At 36.6% G+C, this 20,705-nt stretch overlaps 3 protein-coding genes and 2 non-coding genes across 6 annotated transcripts; 3 read left to right on the forward strand and 2 right to left on the reverse strand.

Annotated features, from left to right (window-relative positions):
• Nucleotides 1–162: 162 nt before the first annotated feature.
• On the forward strand, nucleotides 163–4,555 carry LOC103841844 (protein AUXIN-REGULATED GENE INVOLVED IN ORGAN SIZE). Its single transcript, XM_033280168.1, has one exon. The coding sequence runs from the start codon at nucleotides 1,833–1,835 to the stop codon at nucleotides 2,151–2,153; it is 321 nt and encodes a 106-aa protein (XP_033136059.1). The 5' UTR covers nucleotides 163–1,832; the 3' UTR covers nucleotides 2,154–4,555.
• On the reverse strand, nucleotides 4,468–8,238 carry LOC103841845 (ankyrin repeat protein SKIP35). 2 transcript variants are annotated; one of them, XR_004451432.1, is made up of 5 exons: nucleotides 8,126–8,238; nucleotides 7,150–7,962; nucleotides 6,187–6,619; nucleotides 4,818–5,866; nucleotides 4,468–4,496 (listed from the first exon to the last, which is right to left on the reverse strand). XR_004451432.1 is itself a non-coding variant. In XM_009118418.3 (4 exons), exons 2-4 carry the CDS (start codon nucleotides 7,731–7,733, stop codon nucleotides 5,069–5,071), a joined length of 1,815 nt encoding a protein of 604 aa, XP_009116666.1. In that variant the 5' UTR covers nucleotides 7,734–7,962; nucleotides 8,126–8,238; the 3' UTR covers nucleotides 4,814–5,068. The 2 variants fall into 2 exon arrangements, 1 of the variants encoding a protein (XP_009116666.1); XM_009118418.3 differs by lacking the exon at nucleotides 4,468–4,496 and having other exon boundaries at nucleotides 4,814–5,866.
• Nucleotides 8,239–8,502: 264 nt separating this feature from the next.
• LOC103841846 (guanosine nucleotide diphosphate dissociation inhibitor 2) lies at nucleotides 8,503–12,965 on the forward strand. Its single transcript, XM_009118420.3, has 13 exons — nucleotides 8,503–10,218; nucleotides 10,439–10,501; nucleotides 10,588–10,671; nucleotides 10,758–10,865; nucleotides 10,975–11,147; nucleotides 11,211–11,322; nucleotides 11,395–11,475; nucleotides 11,585–11,647; nucleotides 11,760–11,861; nucleotides 11,986–12,110; nucleotides 12,203–12,413; nucleotides 12,505–12,579; nucleotides 12,697–12,965. The coding sequence occupies exons 1-13, from the start codon at nucleotides 10,132–10,134 to the stop codon at nucleotides 12,745–12,747; spliced, it is 1,335 nt and encodes a 444-aa protein (XP_009116668.1). The 5' UTR covers nucleotides 8,503–10,131; the 3' UTR covers nucleotides 12,748–12,965.
• Nucleotides 12,966–13,183: 218 nt separating this feature from the next.
• TRNAV-AAC lies at nucleotides 13,184–13,257 on the forward strand. Its single transcript has one exon. It is a non-coding gene; the product is annotated as a tRNA-Val (tRNA).
• A 50-nt stretch (nucleotides 13,258–13,307) lies between these two features.
• On the reverse strand, nucleotides 13,308–13,379 carry TRNAD-GUC. The gene has a single exon. It is a non-coding gene; the product is annotated as a tRNA-Asp (tRNA).
• Nucleotides 13,380–20,705: the final 7,326 nt, after the last annotated feature.

The raw sequence follows: 20,705 nt of genomic DNA on the forward strand, positions 1-20,705 counted from the left end.
TCTTCTGAAATTTTTTTTTCAAAATTTTTTTAATTTTTTTTTCAAATTTTCTTTTTATAATTTAAAAATACTTTTTGAAACTGTTTTTAAAATTTTTATTTTTTATTTTAGTATTTATTTTTTATAAAATTTTAAACCCTAATTCCAAAACCCCACTCCTTAACTCTAAACCCTAAGATTTGGATTAATTAACTCAATGAGTATAAGTGTATATTTACCTTTTTAATGAAACCTATTTTTGTGATTTTGAGCCTTGAGTGATACTTTGGGAACAAAAACTTGGTTTGGTGCTATCCTAGTCTTTTTCTCTTTTTATTTTTGTTAAATTTGTATTTGATATTTTTTTGTCTTAGAAATCTTATTAAAACTACTCGGACATGCTGAATAATTATTTAAACTGTTGAATACTTATTTAAACTTATTTAAATATTTATTGAAAAAAATTAAAACATTACATGGATTGTTTGTTATTGAATATATTCAATATGTTAAAAGCCAAGAAAATGGAATCCATAATAACATGTATTGTTTTTTATTGGTTGTTGATATTAGTTGGATTTTTCATATTCACCTTTTTATTATGTTTTTTATTTCACATCAAATTATTATTTATTTTAATATATTGTATCAAAATTTATAGTTTTTTGCGGTTAAGTTTATAAGATTTGGACATATACAAAAAATATTTTATCATAAGTTGTAAATATTTTTCAATCATTATATTTTTACTAAATATTCCATAAAATTTCAACTTTCTGATCAATTCATAGGTTTTGAATGGTAATTAATCGCTTTATACTGTACCAATGTGAATAATAACAAATCTTTTTACGTATATCTATGTATCTATATGTTTTAGTTACTATTTAAACTGCAGTGCAGTTATTTCATAATTGTTCTACAGGTTACCATTCGAACCCATAAACATAGATACAAATAATTCTCAATGGATATAAATACGATACTTAAAATAAATCTCCTCAAAATTTTTTTGTCAAAGAAAATCTCCGCAACGCATAATTTATCTAAATTAAATATCTATTGATATTTATAGTCAAAACTTATAAACAAATGTGTCAAAGTAACTAAAAATCTGTAAAGAAAAACCTGTAGGAGAGGTAAAAAGAAGTTTATAATGGTTCTGATCTGGTACACTGGCAAGTATTATTGAGTTTATGAACCTCTATTATTCAAACGCGTATTAAAATGTAAAACTCGTTATTTTAATATATAACGTCCATGTCAGCTTATTAGAGATTCTTGCTTACGTAATGCCCATGCTAAAAGTAAAGTAGAGAGTAGAAGTCAAGGGGAGAAGAACCTAGTGATTGTGGAGGAAGACTACGCCACACACGCACACGGATTGATTTTTCTTTTGTTTACTAAATCCACAAAACAAAACCCAGAAAATTCAAACCTTCCAAAAGCAGCAACTTGCCTCTCTCATTTGTCAGCTCCTTTTATAAATAAAAAAAAAGTCTCCTCTTTTTATTCTTTACAGCATTTCACAAAATCCCTTAATTCACCGAACCCTCCCCATATTCTCTGACCCTCTCTAAAGTCTTTTATTAATAGCCTCAAAGATTTACTCTTTAAAGTTTAAAGTATCATAAGCTACTAGTAGTTTTATACATATTCAAAGATCAGACCAAACCCACTTCTTGTTTTGTTTTAGGACAAAGAAGTCTTGATCTTTTTCATCTTCTTTCATAAAAATACTTCCGTTCAAAGATCAGGCCAAACCCACTTCTGGGTCGTCGTGGTTTGCTTTAAAGCTGCATTGGTCAACTATAAACTTCGAAAAGCTAGTTGCTTTAGCTTGCATTCAAGTCATGGACGTCGGAGAAAGAAATAACTGGAAAAACGTCAACTTCAACCGTCCGCCGGCAAAGGTGTTGGAGAACAGCAAGCATGAGTTACGTCGGACGCAGAAAAGGTTGATGACTCCGGCGAGTTACTTCAGTTTAGAGTCTCTGGTTCTGATGGTGGGTCTAACGGCGTCTATGTTGATCCTTCCGTTAGTTTTGCCGCCGTTACCTCCTCCTCCGTTTATGCTTCTTTTGATTCCGATTGGTATTATGGTCTTACTAGTCGTTCTTGCCTTCATGCCTTCTTCTTCTAAGGCCAAAGATGTAACTTGCACTTTTATGTAGTCCCTTATTATTGTATTTTATTTTATTACATTTTAAATTTTAATACACAACCAGTCAACTTTGTTTCTGATGAAACATGAAGAAACACCAAGATTACTGACAAGTCATAACAGAAGAGATTAAGGAGACTAATCAAGATTAGTGACAACTGACAAGTCATAATAAAAGCAAGACTAATAACCAGCTCTTTAGGCAGAGGTTAATTATCCCAGGAAAAATCTTTAGATAATGTTAAGGCGGTCTCATTGAGTCTAACTATAACCTTGTTGGAACGTTGGTGTTAGTCTCAGTGTTGAGCAAGTACCGTACCATACTGAAAGAACGTCAAAAGTAACAAAAACATGTATATTTTAGACTCGATTTGAGACTCAGAATGCCATAACATCATATTAATACGATCTCATGATACAAACGTAAGTTTAGAAATTACATCAAGTTATCAAGCCTATGGACCAACAAGACCTTGTATCTGAATTGCGTAAGAAGTATCACACTTACCAAGATAACGCCTAGCTAGCCCAGATGATGTGGTACAATATACCTCACTCTTTCCGGTCAAGTATAATGTAACTGAACTAATGTTGTGCGATATTCTTGAATGAATAATATCATAGGAGCTAGGACGCAAAGAGTATGTCCCTGGAGCTTTTGTTATTAATCGAATAATTTAAACCTGTTAAATCAAAACAGGAATACAACGTTCTTAAAAGGATCTCACTCGCTAGATAGTACTCTACGTCAGCATCAGTATCCCTTGGATCTAACATTTGTATCACACTACTTAAACAGAAGCTAGATACATTAGTTCTCTTCGTCAGCATCAGTTTCCCTTTCACCACGCTTCACATCTTGTGAGCTCCCCGCCGGATCAACTAGCTGTCGATAGCGAAACCACCAGCACATATCTTTGATCAATACCAAGGCCAGGGTCGGCTGAGCCATAGGGGCAAGGGGGGCGTCGGCCCAGAGCCCAATTTTTTTTTTGCATAATTAGTGTTAAAATGGGATTTGATTTAAAAAAAAAACATTAAAAAGGGGTTCAAAATTTTTAAGTTCTCCCATAGAGTATATGTAAAAATTTTTTTGAAAAACTATTTTTCAGGAAAAGAAAAATATTTCTCTAGGCAGTCATCAGGCACTACTAAGAAGACATTGTAATCTCTTAAACACATAGACTCAAGAAGAGTGACGAAGTCCGACTCTTCTTCGTCTGGTATAGCTTTTGAAATCACCATCAATTTTTTCTCTCCTCCTGCGCATTTATGCCACACCGCCCAGGTAATCATGTCTTGTAACATATTATTAAGCCTCATACGTTTCTCACCTAAAGTTGAGATATCCATTCCGGCTGCGCCATAATAATCAAAGGTATCTTATGACGCCACCAGAAAAAAGCACTCTGCGTAGAGAACGTTCGACTCCCTCCTTAAATGAAATTAAATCCTCAAAAGAAGAGTTCGAAGTCCTTGGCGTCCCAGAAGACTCATGTTGTAGCATCTGCGCGAGGTTCCTTTAGTGAACATAAACAGCTAAGATGCGCAAAAGGAAAACAAGCAGATCTAATAGTGACTGCAGGTAATACACAAAGCTACAGATCTTACGGATTCTATTATCGGACATGGTTTCGACGGAGATCGATGGAAATATTAGACTCTGAGAGAGGGAGTCTTTTATAACAGATTTTTAGTAATTTTTTTTTTGAAACGTTTGTTTTTAAGCTTTAACTTAAGACATATGTTTTTTTTAACTAAAATAATTTTGCTTTAACTATTGTACCCATAACTATTTTTTGTCCATGTGTCTAAATGGTAACCAAAAGAAACCAGGGTAAATACTAAATAGTGTATTCTTTTCCATTCTTTAAATTTGACTCAATTTATAAGAAATATTTTTTCTCGGATATTCCTTCTCATTCTTTTTAATTTAGAGAATTATAGAACATAAACATTCCTATATTTGGTTCATCTTTAATCATTTCTTCTTTGTTTATATTAATCTTTTAACGGTCATCGATTAAAACTTGAAACCTATATTTATGAATTAATATATTAGGACCCATGGTGTTGTTCTTCTCTAAGACATTAGGAGTACTTCATATAGTGAATGCATTTGTAATAGTGAGAAATGTTGGGCCATGCTATATGGAAGGAACGCAATGGCAGAAAGTTTGGGGAAGATCACAAGCCTGCATCGGGGCTAATAAAACTCATTGATAAAGAGATTCGAAACTCCATTTCCAACATGGATCATCGACACAACTCGGCTTACCAAGGGGTCATGGGAACATGGTTTTCTTTTAGATAATTAATCTCTGTAATGTAAAGCTTTGTTTTTCGTTTCAGACTCAAACAAGCCATTTCGGTTGTAAATATTTTTTTTGTTGAATTAATTTAATATTCTTTAGAAGAAAATGTTTGCCCAAATGTATGTTTATTTTTAGGTTCTGTTTTTAACTTTTTATATATATAAAGTTGATGTAATTTTGTAACTTTATATATATATAGGATATTTCATCAGTGCCTACCCCTAACAATGCAAACCATGATTTGTGATTTAGCCGAATGGTTGAAAGAACATACCAGACTGAGAGAACGTCAAAAGCAACAGAAACTAGTACACTTCAGACTTATATTGAAGATGATTATAACTGAGAATGCCCATAACATCAAATTAATACGATCTCATGATACAAACGTAAGTTAGAAATTACATCAGTTATGAAAATATATATAGGAAGAACAAAAATATACAAAAAAAAAAAAACATGCATCATATCAAACCCCATTCCTTAAATCATACTCTTTTATTTCTCTCCATTCTTAATTTTTCCAACTATCCATAGAAAATGTGTCCAAAGCAGATCCATTTTGCTGAGAGGCTTGTGTTAACTCTGTCTCCCTGCTTCTTTCATGGTTTTAACAGAAAATGGCCGTAAGGTGATGCTCCAAAACCGCCATAAGGTGAGGAGTCTCGCTTACTTCCACAACAGGAACATCACATCCTTGGAGCTGTCTCACAGCTTCAACGAGCTGTCCTCTCAGCCTCTGAGACAGCAACCGCCCACCTGCATTCACACACTCTCTATACAGCGGCATGTAAGCAATCGCTACTCTTAGCGGCGCAGGAAGGTCTCTTAAAGAGATAGCACACTCTCCTCTCTTCAATACCCTCATAAAATTAATGAAATTCTCATGGCTCTCTCTCATTCCTTTCTCAAAAGCTGACTCCGACCAATGCTCTCTGAGAAACGATTTAAGATCTGAAGGAACGGTTTCATCTTCTGAAGACTTCGCTATGCTGTCTGCAACTGAGTATGTAGCCGTTGGATCTCCCAAGAAGTCTGATTTGAGGAGAAACTCCACTCCTTGGAGAGACCCTCCGCTTCTTTCTCCAGCTGCTTTGAGGATCTCGATGCTTAGAGCTGTTAAGACAGGTGAAGGAACAAAAGGGAGGAGATAAGCAGCGACCTCGACTTGGCTACTCGAAGTGGCGGCTGTTAGAGCAAGACAAAGCTCCATGTCTCGGCAACCTCTTTTCACAAACCACTGAACAACTTGCATACAGCCTCTCTCTGCCGCTCTCATCAGAGGACCTAAGAAGGCAATGGCGTTGCCTTCTTCCACTAAGCACTTCATTGTTCCGAGTTTACAGTAATGCGAGGCGAAACCAAGAGCTAAGTCCACATCCACATCTAAGCTGTTCCTTTGAGCAATCTGAATCAGACAAAAACACAAGATGTTTGCCTTTAGCTTTTTAAGTATTTTGGATAATTTTGAGTATTTCAGATATTTTTGGATATTAGATCTTAAAATGTTAACATATTAAATATATAATTGTGATTCAAATATTTTAGGCATCTGTAATATTTCGGTTTGGGTCAGGTCCGGATTCATTTCTTCGGATACCGAAATTTTGGATCCGTTGGTATATTTTACCAATTTACAACATTTTGGTTCGGTTTTGGTTCGGTTTTTCAGGTAGGGATATTTTGTCCAGCCCTATCTAAAAGAAAGCAAATGAGTGGGAAGCTTACATGCAACAAGACGCGGACAAGTTCTGTACTACCAAACCGTGAAGCTTCAAGGAAACATTGGTTCACGTTATCTGCACCACCTTCAACAAGCATACCGAGGAGTCCTTGTATGACAGTAGCTGATATGCCAGACGCCCAACCAGGATCAAAGGAGTTGGAGAACAAAGTGAGAGGGAAACAAGCTGCATCAAAAGCCTCAGTGAAGTCCCTTCCCGAGAGATGGTTCCCTGCTAGTTCTAGAAACATCTTGAAAGCAGAAAGCTGTAGTTCAATCTCGGTAGCTGAACTGTGGCTAACTCTATCTCTTGCTCCTTGGCATCGGGAGTGGAAACCTATGCATTTGAGAGCCCATTCGGTGAACTTCTGAACTTTTGCACCAGCTTCTGCTTTCAGAATCTCGTCCCCGTTACACTCTTGGAGACGCTCCTGCAAACTGAGTATTAGGTAGAAACAAAACATAAGATTAGGATTTATATCATAGTAACTGTACCGAAGTTTTTTTAATTATGGCAGTTAGTTCGGATTATTCGGTTAGGTAGTTTGGTTAGTACGGTTCAACATAAATCTTATCGAATTAAACCGAATTAATGTTCTGTTTGGTATTTGGTTAGTTCGGTTTGGTATGTGCTACCAAATTTTTGATTTTGGTTAAGTTTTGTTAAAATTCCGGATAATTTTGGTTAATTTAGTTTGGATCAAAATTTGGTTAATTCGGTTCGTGTTTTCGGTATAGTTTGGATATAATTTTTTTATTTCAAAGAAAACAGAAGTAACCAATTGCTGAACCGAACCAAATCAAACTCTTTTCGAAAACCTACTGAACCAAACCGAACTTCTAACCATCTAACCGAAATTTTGGTTCGGTTCAATTCAAAATCCCAGGCCTAACTGAGAGACTGCAGGAGCCAACCTGTTCTAAGCATCAGAACTATAACAATTGAAAGAGAAGAAACGCAAATGTACCTTTGAGCCATTACAGTAACACTATCAGCAAGACTCATCGTCCGGCTATGGCAAGCAGAGACACATGAAGCGAGAAACGAAGTCCTAAGAGTAGCTCTTGTAAAGTCATGAGCACCATGACATACGATCTCCTTAATCAATCCAGTAACCCCCTGAAACTCATGCTTTGTAGTCAAGAACCAAACAGAATCTAGACCAACGCACAGCAGATCATTCAAAGTCTGCGGATCAGCTAACTGAATCAACCTCTCGGCATGTTCCCAGTCCATTGAGGTCACAGCGCCTTGGAAGACTCGCCCCAGTTCGATTCTTTCCTGTCTACTAAGCTTTTTCTGCGGAGAATTATTTTCCTTGTCGATGAGATCCTCGCTGCCTTTGAAGTTTAGTTTCTTTGCACTGCAACCACAACATTCATTTGAATTAGTGCCAGCTGGATCCTTTCCTATCAGAGGCGCCTCTCTTGAAAAAACCACATTACTCGCACCCTCGCCTTCTTCGTTCTTCTCAGAGCAGTAAGGCTCATCAGGGTAGTATATCTCATCATCACTTAACTTTATATCATCAAACACTGCTTCTTTCTCCATTCTTCTTCTTCTCGAGATGTGTATTCACAAGTTCACACACATAAAGAACCAAACAAAACTTCTCTTCATCTGTGAACCAGAGAGCTTACACAAGAACAAAGAGGTCTCAGCTTTTATATGCTCTTCCAGATAGATCAAGATAGCAAAACGGATCTCAACATGTTCGAAATCTACAGAACCAAAACCTTCACCGAGTCTTGACCATGGCATACGAAATTAACAAGAAGCCCTAGATTCGAAACAAATACATCATCAGCAAATATATTCGATTCCAATCAGCAAAAAAAAAAAAAACACAGAGAAGAGTAAACACTAAATCGAACATGCGATCAGACAAAACTGAATCGAGTTTCAGAAGAACAACGTAATTGAACATGAAGAGAGAGAGAAACCTGGACAAGATTTGTTCCATTAGAGAGAGAGAGAGAGAGAGAGAGAGAGAGAGAGAGGAGAAAGAGAGGCTGAGAAGAACCCCTCTTGTGTGCATCGGGTTCTTGTTTTTTTTATTACACGAATTATATTTTTAATATAAATATTCTCTCTTTGAATTATTTACATTTGTCGAATCTTTTGATTTATTAAAATAAACTCTAAATGATAGATTCTCTCTTCTTTTCTTTGGTCACTGTTAATTTTTCTTTGAAATCTTAGAATCTACTCAATCTAACGACTTCAAATCATATGAAGACAAAACCGATTTGAAGTTTTTTTTTCTTTCAATATTGGTCAGATTGGAAGTTTAAATGAGGATAATAATTTAAAGTATTTAATTAATATTTTGGTTTATAAGAGATTTTAGATTCAAACCTGGTATATGCATCTTGTTGTATAGTACGGAGTTGATTATAACAATTCAAACATATAAGTTGAACCGCATTTTTGGTGTGAAACTTTTGTACTTGTTGATTACTAAACGCGTCCTAATCACTGATGGTAAACCTATAACAAAAGTGTATGAGAAATGTTCAATGGATGGTGATGTAATACTAGATGCTAACATGGTTTATTATAATTTTCCAAGACCCACAATCATGTGAATTATTAAAGTCTTGTAATCCATATATAATGCGTGTAAGGTCACAAAAAATACGGTATATACTTTTATTTTAAACTATATTAAGTATCAACATCAATCGAAAAAATGATTTCCCTTTGAAAATACTACAAAATGTTATCATCAAGTTGATTCTAAATAATGCTATCATTATTCTTCTGTTATTATTATTGTAATATACGAAAACGACTCGTAAGTGGGTTGCTTACGGAAAACACAGACATACGAATGTGACGCAGATGTAACTGCAAATATATTTTTTTTTTGTATACGATGCCCCCACTCTTTCTTTATTTTTGCTTCTTTACCTTTTTAAAATGAACGCACATAATTTTATTAGTACGCTTTTACCAAGTTTTTTTGAAGATAGTTGTTAGAAACTATAATATTACTTAACCGTTTTTAATTTCCATTACATAGTTTTTATTTATGAAAAATCAAGTAAATAGAAAGATGAAAACAACTAACATTCTCTAAAGAACACTTTTGAATTTACTCCAAAGCCCATACTAAACCATGTTATTATATATATTTTAGATGGATTCAAGTCGATCGAAGCCTAAGTAAAAGATGGCTAGTAGTGGGAAGCTCATGAGATTGTATAAATCTTTTAACAAAACTTGCATGTTTTCTTAATAACATTTGTACTTTTGAATGGTTTTGATTCTTTTGAACGGGCCGATCATATACAATGGCTGAATATCTGACTCATCAGATTACATGAAAGATTTTGTAATTTTGGTTTGGAAAGATATAATAATTTGATATTTTCAGAGTACAAATAGTGAGTAAGAAACGACAAAGAATAACATATTCTCTTACATTTCTAAAAAAATTACTATTTAGGAGAAATCTTTTTCTTTTTCATTCTTTACCATTCTTTTTTGTAGAGAAATAAAGAATAAGGTTATTATTTATTAAATATGAAATAAAAAAACTATTTATTTTCATTTATACAATTTTATTTCTCTACGTTCATTTCCTATTTGTTTCTCTGGTTTCCAGAATGGTCATCAGTCGGATCGACCGGTGATTTAACGTAAAGCATTTACAACAAACACATCTTATTAGAATTTGTGGCTTCTAAAAACCAGTATTGCCATTTGGTAAATTCGAAATTTAATACAATGTATCACTTATTTTCATTGTTCCTTGTATAGATATAATCTCAGGACAATATAATAGAAAGTGCACCCCCGAAAAAGTTCATTATATTTAAGTTTAAAATTAATTGTTTCCTATAGATTTAAATATACCTCCTCGTCACTCATCCCCCTCGACGATTTACGTGTGTACATCGACCTCTCTCAATCTCTTTTCGCTGCAAGCCTTACAAGATCAAGCATGGATGAAGAATACGAGGTTATTGTTCTCGGAACCGGTCTCAAGGAGTGCATCCTCAGCGGCCTCCTTTCTGTCGATGGTGTCAAGGTCCCCACCCTCTTCCTTCAATTCGCATTTAGATTTTTTTTTCCCTTCTCTTACTGCCTTAATCCGGATGAACGGATCAGATTAGATCTCCGGTTGTATGATTAATGTGGATGAGACGTTATGTTGTTAATCGAATACTTTCATTTGATTTTACCACGATCTGATCATTTTAAGCATTGGTTATTTTGATTAATGTTGTCGGTGTGGATATCATGAGTAGGTGATTCACATGGACAGGAATGATTACTATGGTGGAGAATCAACATCTCTTTACCTCAATCAGGTTCTTCTTTCTAAGTCTTTATTAATGGTTTTGTGGTGGTTCATTAGCAGTTTACTTTTATTCATCGTTTTTATTTTTGTGTGCAGCTTTGGAAGAAGTTCAGAGGAGAAGAGAAGGCTCCTGAGCATTTAGGTGCAAGCAGGGACTACAACGTTGACATGATGCCTAAGGTATTGTTGTTGGTGGCTTTCATTATATTGTATGCATGCTAACTAATGAGTCAACCTAACGTTTGTCTTTCAATGTGATGGACCAGTTTATGATGGGAAATGGCAAGCTCGTTCGTACACTTATTCACACAGATGTTACAAAATATTTGTCGTTTAAAGCAGTTGATGGAAGCTATGTTTTCGTTAAAGGGAAGGTAAAAGCTTCTCTTCTCATTCACGTATAGGTTTTGCATATATTTACAAAAAATCATTTTGCCGATAACTCTTTAACTGTTGATGAATATATTTGGCTATACTCTATAGGTTCAAAAGGTGCCAGTGACTCCTATGGAGGCCATGAAATCTAATCTCATGGGCATATTTGAGAAACGTCGAGCTGGCAAGTTTTTTGGTTATGTTCAGGATTACGACGAGAAGGATCCCAAAACACACAACGGAATGGATTTGACCAAACTTACAACTAAGGAACTGATTGCGTAAGCTCTATGTAATAATACCCTTTAGCTAGCTTTACATGTGGCTAACCATTTAGATGGCAGGAAATTTGGTCTTGATGACAACACTATTGACTTTATCGGTCACGCGATTGCACTTCACACCAATGACGAACATCTCCATCAACCTGCCTTGGATACTGTTATGAGAATGAAGGTGAACTTTTTTTGTCAGACTTGTTTTTAACATCTCTGAAGCTGACATTTTTGCTTTAATTGGTTTGGCTAGCTCTATGCGGAATCTCTTGCACGTTTCCAAGGAAGCTCTCCATATATTTATCCTCTCTATGGGTTGGGAGAACTACCTCAGGTTTTTCTATCACTCTAATCTTTGCCTTGGTTGCCTTAATCTCCTTCAGTTTTAGATGATTATTTCTTGCTTCTTCTCTGACTTTTCTATATATCTTCTCCTTGTTCAGGCATTTGCACGGCTTAGTGCTGTCTATGGTGGTACATATATGTTGAACAAACCTGATTGCACGGTAATTTTCTCTTCCTTATTATTACAACTCATTGGTTTTTCTTACTTGTGGTGCAAGTATCAATGTAGGGATGTTGTACTCATATATATATCAATATTAATTCTTATGATAGGTAGAGTTTGACGAGGAAGGTAAGGTTACTGGTGTAACATCTGAGGGAGAGACCGCCAAATGCAAAAAGGTTGTGTGTGACCCTTCTTACCTGCCCAACAAGGTAATTATATTGCAGTTCTTATCATGTTTAAACCATCTTTTTAACCTTGTCCTTCTTTTCCTTGGTTATTTATATTATGATTGTGGAATGTTTCATGATATGAAGAGTAATGACATTCAAACAGGTTAACAAGATCGGCAGAGTTGCTAGGGCCATCGCAATTATGAGCCACCCTATTCCAAACACCAATGACTCTCACTCAGTACAGGTCATCATACCCCAGAAGCAGTTGGCCCGCAAGTCAGACATGTGAGTTCCTTTTGTTTTCTTTTTGTTCTTACAATGATTTGTTTAAGCTCCATCTCAGTATCATATTGACATACGTCTCTACACGCTGACAGGTATGTCTTCTGTTGTTCATACTCCCACAACGTGGCTCCCAAGGGAAAGTTCATCGCATTTGTGTCGACAGATGCAGAGACTGATAACCCTCAAACCGAACTAAAGGCTGGAATTGATCTTTTGGGTCCTGTTGATGAGATATTCTTCGACATGTATGATAGATACGAGCCTGTCAACGAGCCCGCTTCGGACAACTGCTTTATATCAACGGTGAGCCATCTTTAATTTACACTGTAGCCTACTTTTAGATTGGGTGGATTCTAAGTAATTAACTAACACTTTCCTTGTTGGTCATTAACAGAGCTATGATGCTACAACACACTTCGAGACAACGGTTGCTGATGTGTTGAACATGTATACCTTAATCACCGGAAAGGTAAATTTTCTGACATTCTCTACGGATATATGTTAGTGAGATGGAGACAAAACTCTTGAGTTTTCTTGACATCTTTTCATATCAATTTTGTGTTTTTTTCTTCTTCTTATGTAGCAGCAACTAGACCTAAGTGTTGATCTGAGTGCAGCGAGTGCTGCAGAGGAGTGAGGAACCTGTGATCATTCTCTCTAGTTGTTGTTTCCTTCTTTTTCATTTCTTTTCGTTGGTTTCAATACATAATCAGATCGATGCTCTTTTTTTTTTATGTTGAATGTTTGGTTAAGACTTATAAAATCTCTTTAAAACCTTAACTTTTTTCAGCTGTTGGTGTCCTCTTTTATTTATGGAGGATATAGAACGAAGCTAAATATGTTTTTTACCTATGATTTATCGTTTGACCCTTTGTCTTTTAGTCGTTTATGTGGTTAAAATTGTTCTGAGATTTTGTAAATTAAAGAAAACAATTATTTGTAACTTTTTTTTGAACACCAATAATCTGTAACTTTAATTCGATATAATTCACCCTAAAAACACTATTACCTTGAGACGCAAATCGTACCTATAAGGCTATTAAATAGGTTTACTATAGAATTAAATACATCAAGGTTTCGTGGTGTAGTTGGTTATCACGTCAGTCTAACACACTGAAGGTCTCCGGTTCGAACCCGGGCGAAGCCATTACTTATTTTTGTGTACATAATAAAAAATTAGAAAAAACTCAAAATGGACGCCGTTGCCGGGGATCGAACCCGGGTCACCCGCGTGACAGGCGGGAATACTTACCACTATACTACAACGACTTTGATGTTTGTTTAGTTACTGAGAATATTGTATCATAACTAGACAAATAAACAGTCCAATCTTCAAATTTGTAACTCTAAATGGCTAAAATTATAATAGTCTTTCGAAAAATCAGGTTAAGGATTGTAGTCACACTAATCCAAATATATTTCATCTTTCTTATAGAAGTAGGAAACCTGTTGCTTCAGTATTCTATTTTACACGCCACATCCGAAATTTTTAAGTGTGGCGAGCGTGTTTGTAAAATATTCTATCAATCTTTGGATTGTCTTGGCAGACTGTTAGGTGTTGCACTTGTGCGATCAGTTGTAGGCTGTATCAGCTTTGTTTGATGTTGGAGGCTTGGAGCACAATATTAAGGGCTTTGGGGAAAAAGTTGAGATAGATAATAAGTCAGGAAGATAATTCAAGGATATCCATATGTACTTATGCTTATAACTTATCCTATTCAGATTTAAAAATTACCGACTGATCAGGATCAGACATGTGGATGTAGAAATGATATTATTGTTATGCATATAAATCTGGAAAGAAAAACTTTCAAAATGAAACAAACAATAACTTCTAAAACATCTAATATAAATGAACAAATAAGTAACTGTTCATTATTGAGTTAATTATGTTTTCAATAAATAAACAAGTCTATTTGCCAACGTTTTATATCCTCCTTTCACATCCATATAATTTCGCGTTCTTTGTCTCTGATAGAAAGTCGAAAAGCTCTTTTTTTATTTGTCCGCAACTCAAGACAAGTTGATCATTAATGGTTTAAAATTATTTCCATTTCAACACTTTATAAAATTTGGAAACACTTTAAAAGACAATTGCATGGTGACTCAGACTCCGAACGGAGAAAACGGATTAAGCGTTACGGATCTAGTGGACTAAACGGATCGAGCAGAACAAGAGTGGATCAAGCGGATCGAGAGGAATAAAAATGGATCAAACGGATCTAGCGGTTCAAAACATAGGTTTGAATGGTAAAAGTGGATAAAAATCGGTTCAAAGTACTGTACATATTTATTATAATTTATATAAGATTTAAACTTATATTTATTTTTCTATTAACTTTTTTATAAATTAATTAATTTTAAAATAAATATGTACCCTATTTATTTAATACTATACGATTGAATAAACTATAAATTATATATGAATTAAATATGAACAAGTAGTATATTGCAAACTATAATCTTAACCTAAAATTGTAAAAGCTAAATGTTTTAATAGGTGTATGTATTGTTTAGATATTTTAAAATCTTTAGTACATAATATTTGATTTTTAAAATTGTTCTAATAGTATAAAACATTACATATGTATATATATGAAAATATGAAATAAAATTGATCTATTATTTGAATAATTTTAATATCCAAAAAATTCTGATTTTTTTTGTATACAATTTCCTTTTTAAAAAACTTTTACATAACCAGACTATTTTTTAAAGAATGATATATATTATCTTAAATCAAATTAAATAATAAAACATTAGAACCACTGAAAACACTCTAATTTTGCTGTGTAATTACTGTAGTAGGCAGTTCAATTTTTTTGTTCATATGTTTGGATCGCATGTAGTTCAACATTATTTTATTAATTAAAAAGGTGGAGCTGTTGGTAGTTAAAACAAAATGATAAATGGGTAAATTAGATGTGTGTATTGGAGATTCGGGAATATTCCTCATATCATTTTGTTGTACGAGAATATAGAAGTAGATATGTATCATTAGATTTGATATTATCTTGTAGAGATCTTCTCTTTGTTGTATATAAACCCACGTTGGGTGAATGGAATAGACATCAGTTTCTTCTCTCTTTGGCATGGTATCAGAGCAGGAAAACAAAATCTAGTTCCTCGTCTCGTTTATTATTTTTTTTCAATGGGTGATGTTACTGAAGTTGGAAAATCATCCGACGTGGTTGGAGCTGGTGTGACCAATACAACGTTGGTTTCACCTTATTTCTTGCATCCGTCTGACAACACGGGTCAAGCTCAAAGTCCAATCCTTCTGAATGGTGATAATTACGAAAGGTGGGCGAAACTCGTGACGAATTCGCTTCGTGCTAAGAGAAAGGTGTGCTTTCTCGATGGAACCTTGAAGAGACCGTCTTCAGACTCGGTGGAAGCTGAGAAGTGGGACATGGTCAATTCAATGATCATTGGCTGGATATACAGCAGCATTGAGCCGAAACTACGACCATCAGTTTCTTTGGTTGATAGTGCAAAGCTCATGTGGGATAGCTTGCAGAGACGTTTCTCTGTTACTGATGGAACAAGAGTTCATCAGCTGAGGGCAGACTTAGCAGCGTGCAAACAAGAAGGACAATCGGTGGAGTCCTATTTTGGGAAGTTGAAGGTATTATGGGATGATCTATCTGACCTCGAGTCTGGTTTTCAGTGTTGTTGTGGAGATGGTACTTGCGCCGCTATGGTGAAGTATGAGCAACACTGTGAGAAAATACGTGTGCATCAGTTCCTAATGGGCCTCGACAATGCTCGTTTTGGAACATCTCGTTCAAACTTGTTAAGTCGAGAATCAGTTCTCAATCTCGACAGAGTGTACTCTCAGATCGTTCAAGAGGAACGTCATCTTAACGCTACTCGATCCACTGAAGAACGGAGTGCAGCGGTTGCCTTCTCTACAAATTCAGCAACAGCAGCTGCGGCTCGACCTTTTAACAACAAAGGAACAAAGTGCTCGCATTGCAACAAAACTGGTCATGATGTGAGTAACTGTTTTCAATTGAATGGGTTTCCGGAGTGGTGGAACGAGAAGTCTGGAGGAAGGGGAACTGGAAAGGGACGTGGCGAAGGATCAGTTCGTGGTCGAGGAAGAGGAGCAGTGCAACAACGAGCTTATCACACTCAAACAGCAGAAGAAGCAGCTCCTGGAATTCCTAACTTCACGGCTGATCAATGGAAGTCTCTTGCACAATTCATGAATTCTCAGAAATCAGGTGCAGATGAGAAGTTATCTGGTAAGAGAGAAAAACTTCTTATTATGGGGAAAGAAAGTCGTTTTAATGTGATAATAGATTCGGGAGCATCTAATCACATGACAGGAGATGCTACACTCTTGACTGATGTTCGGTCTATGGTGCCTTGTGCCATCAAGTTACCTGATGGTGGTATTACTTGGGCAATGAAATGTGGAACTTTGACCCTTGGGAGAAAACTAGTCTTGCACAACGTTTTCTTAGCACCTCATCTTGATATTACGCTCATCTCTGTTGCACAGTTGTTAAAAGACATTGATGGTTTCGTTTTATTTACAAAACAGTTTTGTGTGATACAGGACCACAATTTGAAGACTTTGATTGGTGCGGGTGAGGAGCGTGATGGGGTATATCATTACAAGGGCGTGATCGATGCTCAGGCTGGCAGTGCTTCAAACCTACAAAGTCGAGAGTTGTGGCATAGAAGGTTGGGGCATCCTTCGCCTCGTGTGTTATCTTTTCTTTCTGGTGTTGGTGTTTTTAAGAATAATGTAGGCGTTTTGGACAATTCTTGTGATGTTTGCATTCGAGCCAAACAAACGCGTGATAAGTTTAATGAAAGTTCGAATAAAGCTGATGCTCCTTTCTCTATGATTCATTGTGACCTCTGGGGGCCGTATAGAACAAGTTCTTCTTGTGGAGCTCATTACTTTCTCACGATCGTAGATGACTATTCACGGGCAGTTTGGACCCTTCTACTTCTTGAGAAATCAGAGGTTCCAAAATTACTTAAAAACTTCATTGCGTTTATAGAAAGACAATTCAAGAAACAAGTTAAAGTTGTTCGCAGCGACAATGGTACGGAGTTCACTTGTCTGCGATCTTATTTTCAAGAGTCTGGCATTATTCATCAGACTTCATGCGTTGCTACTCCTCAACAAAATGGTAGAGTGGAACGCAAGCATCGTCACATATTAAACGTAGCACGTGCACTACTCTTTCAGGCTCATTTGCCGGTGAAGTTCTGGGGAGAAGCAATACTGGCTGCAACTCATTTGATCAATCGGACGCCGTCTATTCTACTTGAAGGCAAGACACCGTACGAGCTACTCTCTGGGTCATCACCTGACTACTCACAGATACGAGTATTTGGTTCACTGTGCTTTGCTCGACGTGTTCAACGAAGCAAAGACAAATTTCAGGAGAGGAGTATACGATGTCTGTTTCTTGGTTATGAGACAGGCAAGAAGGGATGGATTGTCTTTGATCTCGAGAAAGAAGAGAAGTTTGTGTCTCGAGATGTCATTTTCAACGAAAACGTTTTTCCATTTGCGGAAACATGTGTGTCAGAACAACACGCAGAAGTAACATTAAATGATGACATTCATCCTGCTGTGTTTGATGAGGATGTGGAATCTCCAACGACAGGGGGAGTTGGCTCTCAGCTACAGGAAGGTGGTGTCCCTGCAGAGCAGAGTTTGGGAGATAAGACAGTAGAGGCGTCTCCTGTTGCGGATAAAGAGACTGAGGTTGTTGAGACTTCACAACAAGAGACACATGAAGAAGAACAACTTGGTCGTGGCAGAAGAGTTAAACAACAGTCTGTGTTACTCAAACCGTTTGTGACTTACTCCGCAGAAGCTAATACCCATCACGCTACTCCCAGCAACACTCAACAGTCTTCAGGTACGTGTCTTTACCCACTAACTGACTTTGTCTCGTATGATCGTTTCTCGCCGTCTCAGCAGGCTTTCTTAGCCTCAGTAATGGCAGAGGTTGAACCTAAGACGTTTAAAGAGGCTGTCCGTGATCCACGGTGGAACAAATCTATGGGTGTTGAGGTCGATGCTTTAGAGGAGAGTAATACGTGGGATGTTACCACACTCCCACCAGGGAAACACGCCATTGAGTCCAAGTGGGTGTACAAGATTAAATATAATGCGGATGGAACTGTTAGCAGGCACAAATCGCGACTTGTAGCTTGTGGAAATAGGCAGATAGAAGGGATCGATTTCACAGAAACGTTTGCTCCTGTTGTGAAGATGACAACGGTTCGTATCTTGTTGAAGGTTGCCTCAGTTAAAGGTTGGGAATTGCATCAGATGGATGTTCAAAACGCTTTCCTACATGGAGATTTGGAAGAGGAAGTGTACATGAAACTCCCACCGGGTTTCAAATCTACTCGTCCAAACCAGGTATGCAAGCTTAAGAAGTCTTTGTATGGATTACGACAAGCGCCTCGTTGCTGGTTTGCCAAACTTTCTAAGGCCTTGTTGGATTTTGGTTTTCGACAAGACAGAGCAGATTACTCGCTTTTTACATATGTTACCGGTGCCTCTGTTCTCTATGTACTCGTGTATGTAGATGATTTAATTATTGGTGGAAGCGATCCACAGCTTACTTCAAAATTCAAGACATATTTGAGTGAATGCTTTCACATGAAAGATCTTGGACCGTTGAAGTATTTCTTGGGTTTAGAGGTCTCGCGTAGCAAACAAGGCATATATGTTTGTCAACGCAAATATGCCCTTGATGTTATCTCTGACAGTGGAATGCTTGGTGCTCAACCGGTGGACTTTCCTATGGAACAGAATCATAATCTTGCGAAGGATGCTAGTGAAGTATTTCGGCACCCTGATAAGTATAGAAGACTTGTAGGGCGCCTTGTCTATTTGGTGATTACTCGACCTGAGTTGAGCTATGCTGTTCACACTCTTGCACAGTTTATGCAGACTCCGCGTACTCGACATTGGGAAGCTGCATTACGAGTGATCCGATATCTGAAAGGAAGTCCAGGACGAGGCATACTGCTTAGTTCAGACAGCAATCTTTCCTTAGCATCCTACTGTGATTCGGATTGGGCGTCTTGTCCTCTTACCCGACGGTCACTAACAGGCTACGCAGTGATGCTTGGAGGGTCGTTAGTCTCTTGGAAAACTAAGAAACAGCAGACAGTCTCGCGTTCGTCGGCAGAAGCAGAGTATCGGGCAATGGCTATGACATATAGTGAGCTCACGTGGATTATTTCTCTACTGAAGACGTTCGGTGTCCGTCAGCAAGCGCCAGTACCGTTCTTTTGCGATAGTCAGGCAGCAATTCATATTGCCAACAATCCGATCTTTCATGAACGTACCAAACACATCGAAGCTGACTGTCATTATGTTCGAGATGGTGTTCAAGCGAAGATAATAGCGACCAAGTACGTTAGGACCACAGAGCAACTCGCAGACATTTTTACTAAAGCACTTGGGCGTCAGCAGTTTCAGTATCTACTTGGCAAGTTGGGTGTGCTTGACTTACACTCTCCAACTTGAGGGGGAGTATTGGAGATTCGGGAATATTCCTCATATCATTTTGTTGTACGAGAATATAGAAGTAGATATGTATCATTAGATTTGATATTATCTTGTAGAGATCTTCTCTTTGTTGTATATAAACCCACGTTGGGTGAATGGAATAGACATCAGTTTCTTCTCTCTTTGGCAGTGTGCCATACACCTACGTGTGTCCTCCGCTTTTTATCCGTCTTCCACTCAAAACCTCAGTCAGTAATATCAAGATGCCAGACGAAAAGACAACCAACGCTGCGTTCATTAGTAAAATAAATTGAACGCTCCATGCATTCCCCCCCAGGCCCCCTCCCCCTCCCCTTTTTTTTCTTCTATAGAAATTTTAGCAGCAATTTCATTGACATAAAAGTTCAAATAATATATTTCATTTGCATATATCGTGAATAAAATAAAACATGCTTTCTATGTTCAAGAAAATGCTCTTTTGTTTACTTTAATAACGTTGGTAACGAAAATTTAACTATTATAACTTCTTCTTTTTTGGTGTAAATATTAAATTTATGCCATTTTGAAAAATTTACAATGTTGCGATACAACTTAATACAGCAAGAAAGAAAAGAAATAGCAGTTGACAAAAAAAAAGAGAAAATAAATAAAAGAAACAGCCACAACAATCTCTTAACTAAAAGGGTCAATAAATCAAAAGTCCAGTTTTAAGAATGAATGAGCATCATTAGAAGCACGAGGAACCGAAAGCAGCCTGTCACCACCAAGCATACGATCCACCATCTTGTAGAAGGCATCTGGAGAGCGGGAGGCATATGTATTATAACTTAACATATGTAATATAAGCAAAAAAAATATATTCTGTAAATTTATTATAAGACTTATATTTTGATCAATCACTACATTTGTTTTCCTAAGATATATAAATTGGAAATTAAAAGCCAAAAGACATGGAATATTTGTGTGGCTTCAGGCGTAAGAATACCCACTTGTTTGTTTCCACCTTTAAAGGCGAAAGAAACGAATACTACATATGACTGGTCTTCTAGAAAGCATAACTCGTTTTTCATATTTTTAATTTCATTACAATT

This window comes from Brassica rapa, chromosome A09 (genome assembly GCF_000309985.2).
Source record: "Brassica rapa cultivar Chiifu-401-42 chromosome A09, CAAS_Brap_v3.01, whole genome shotgun sequence".
Lineage (NCBI taxonomy): Eukaryota > Viridiplantae > Streptophyta > Magnoliopsida > Brassicales > Brassicaceae > Brassica > Brassica rapa.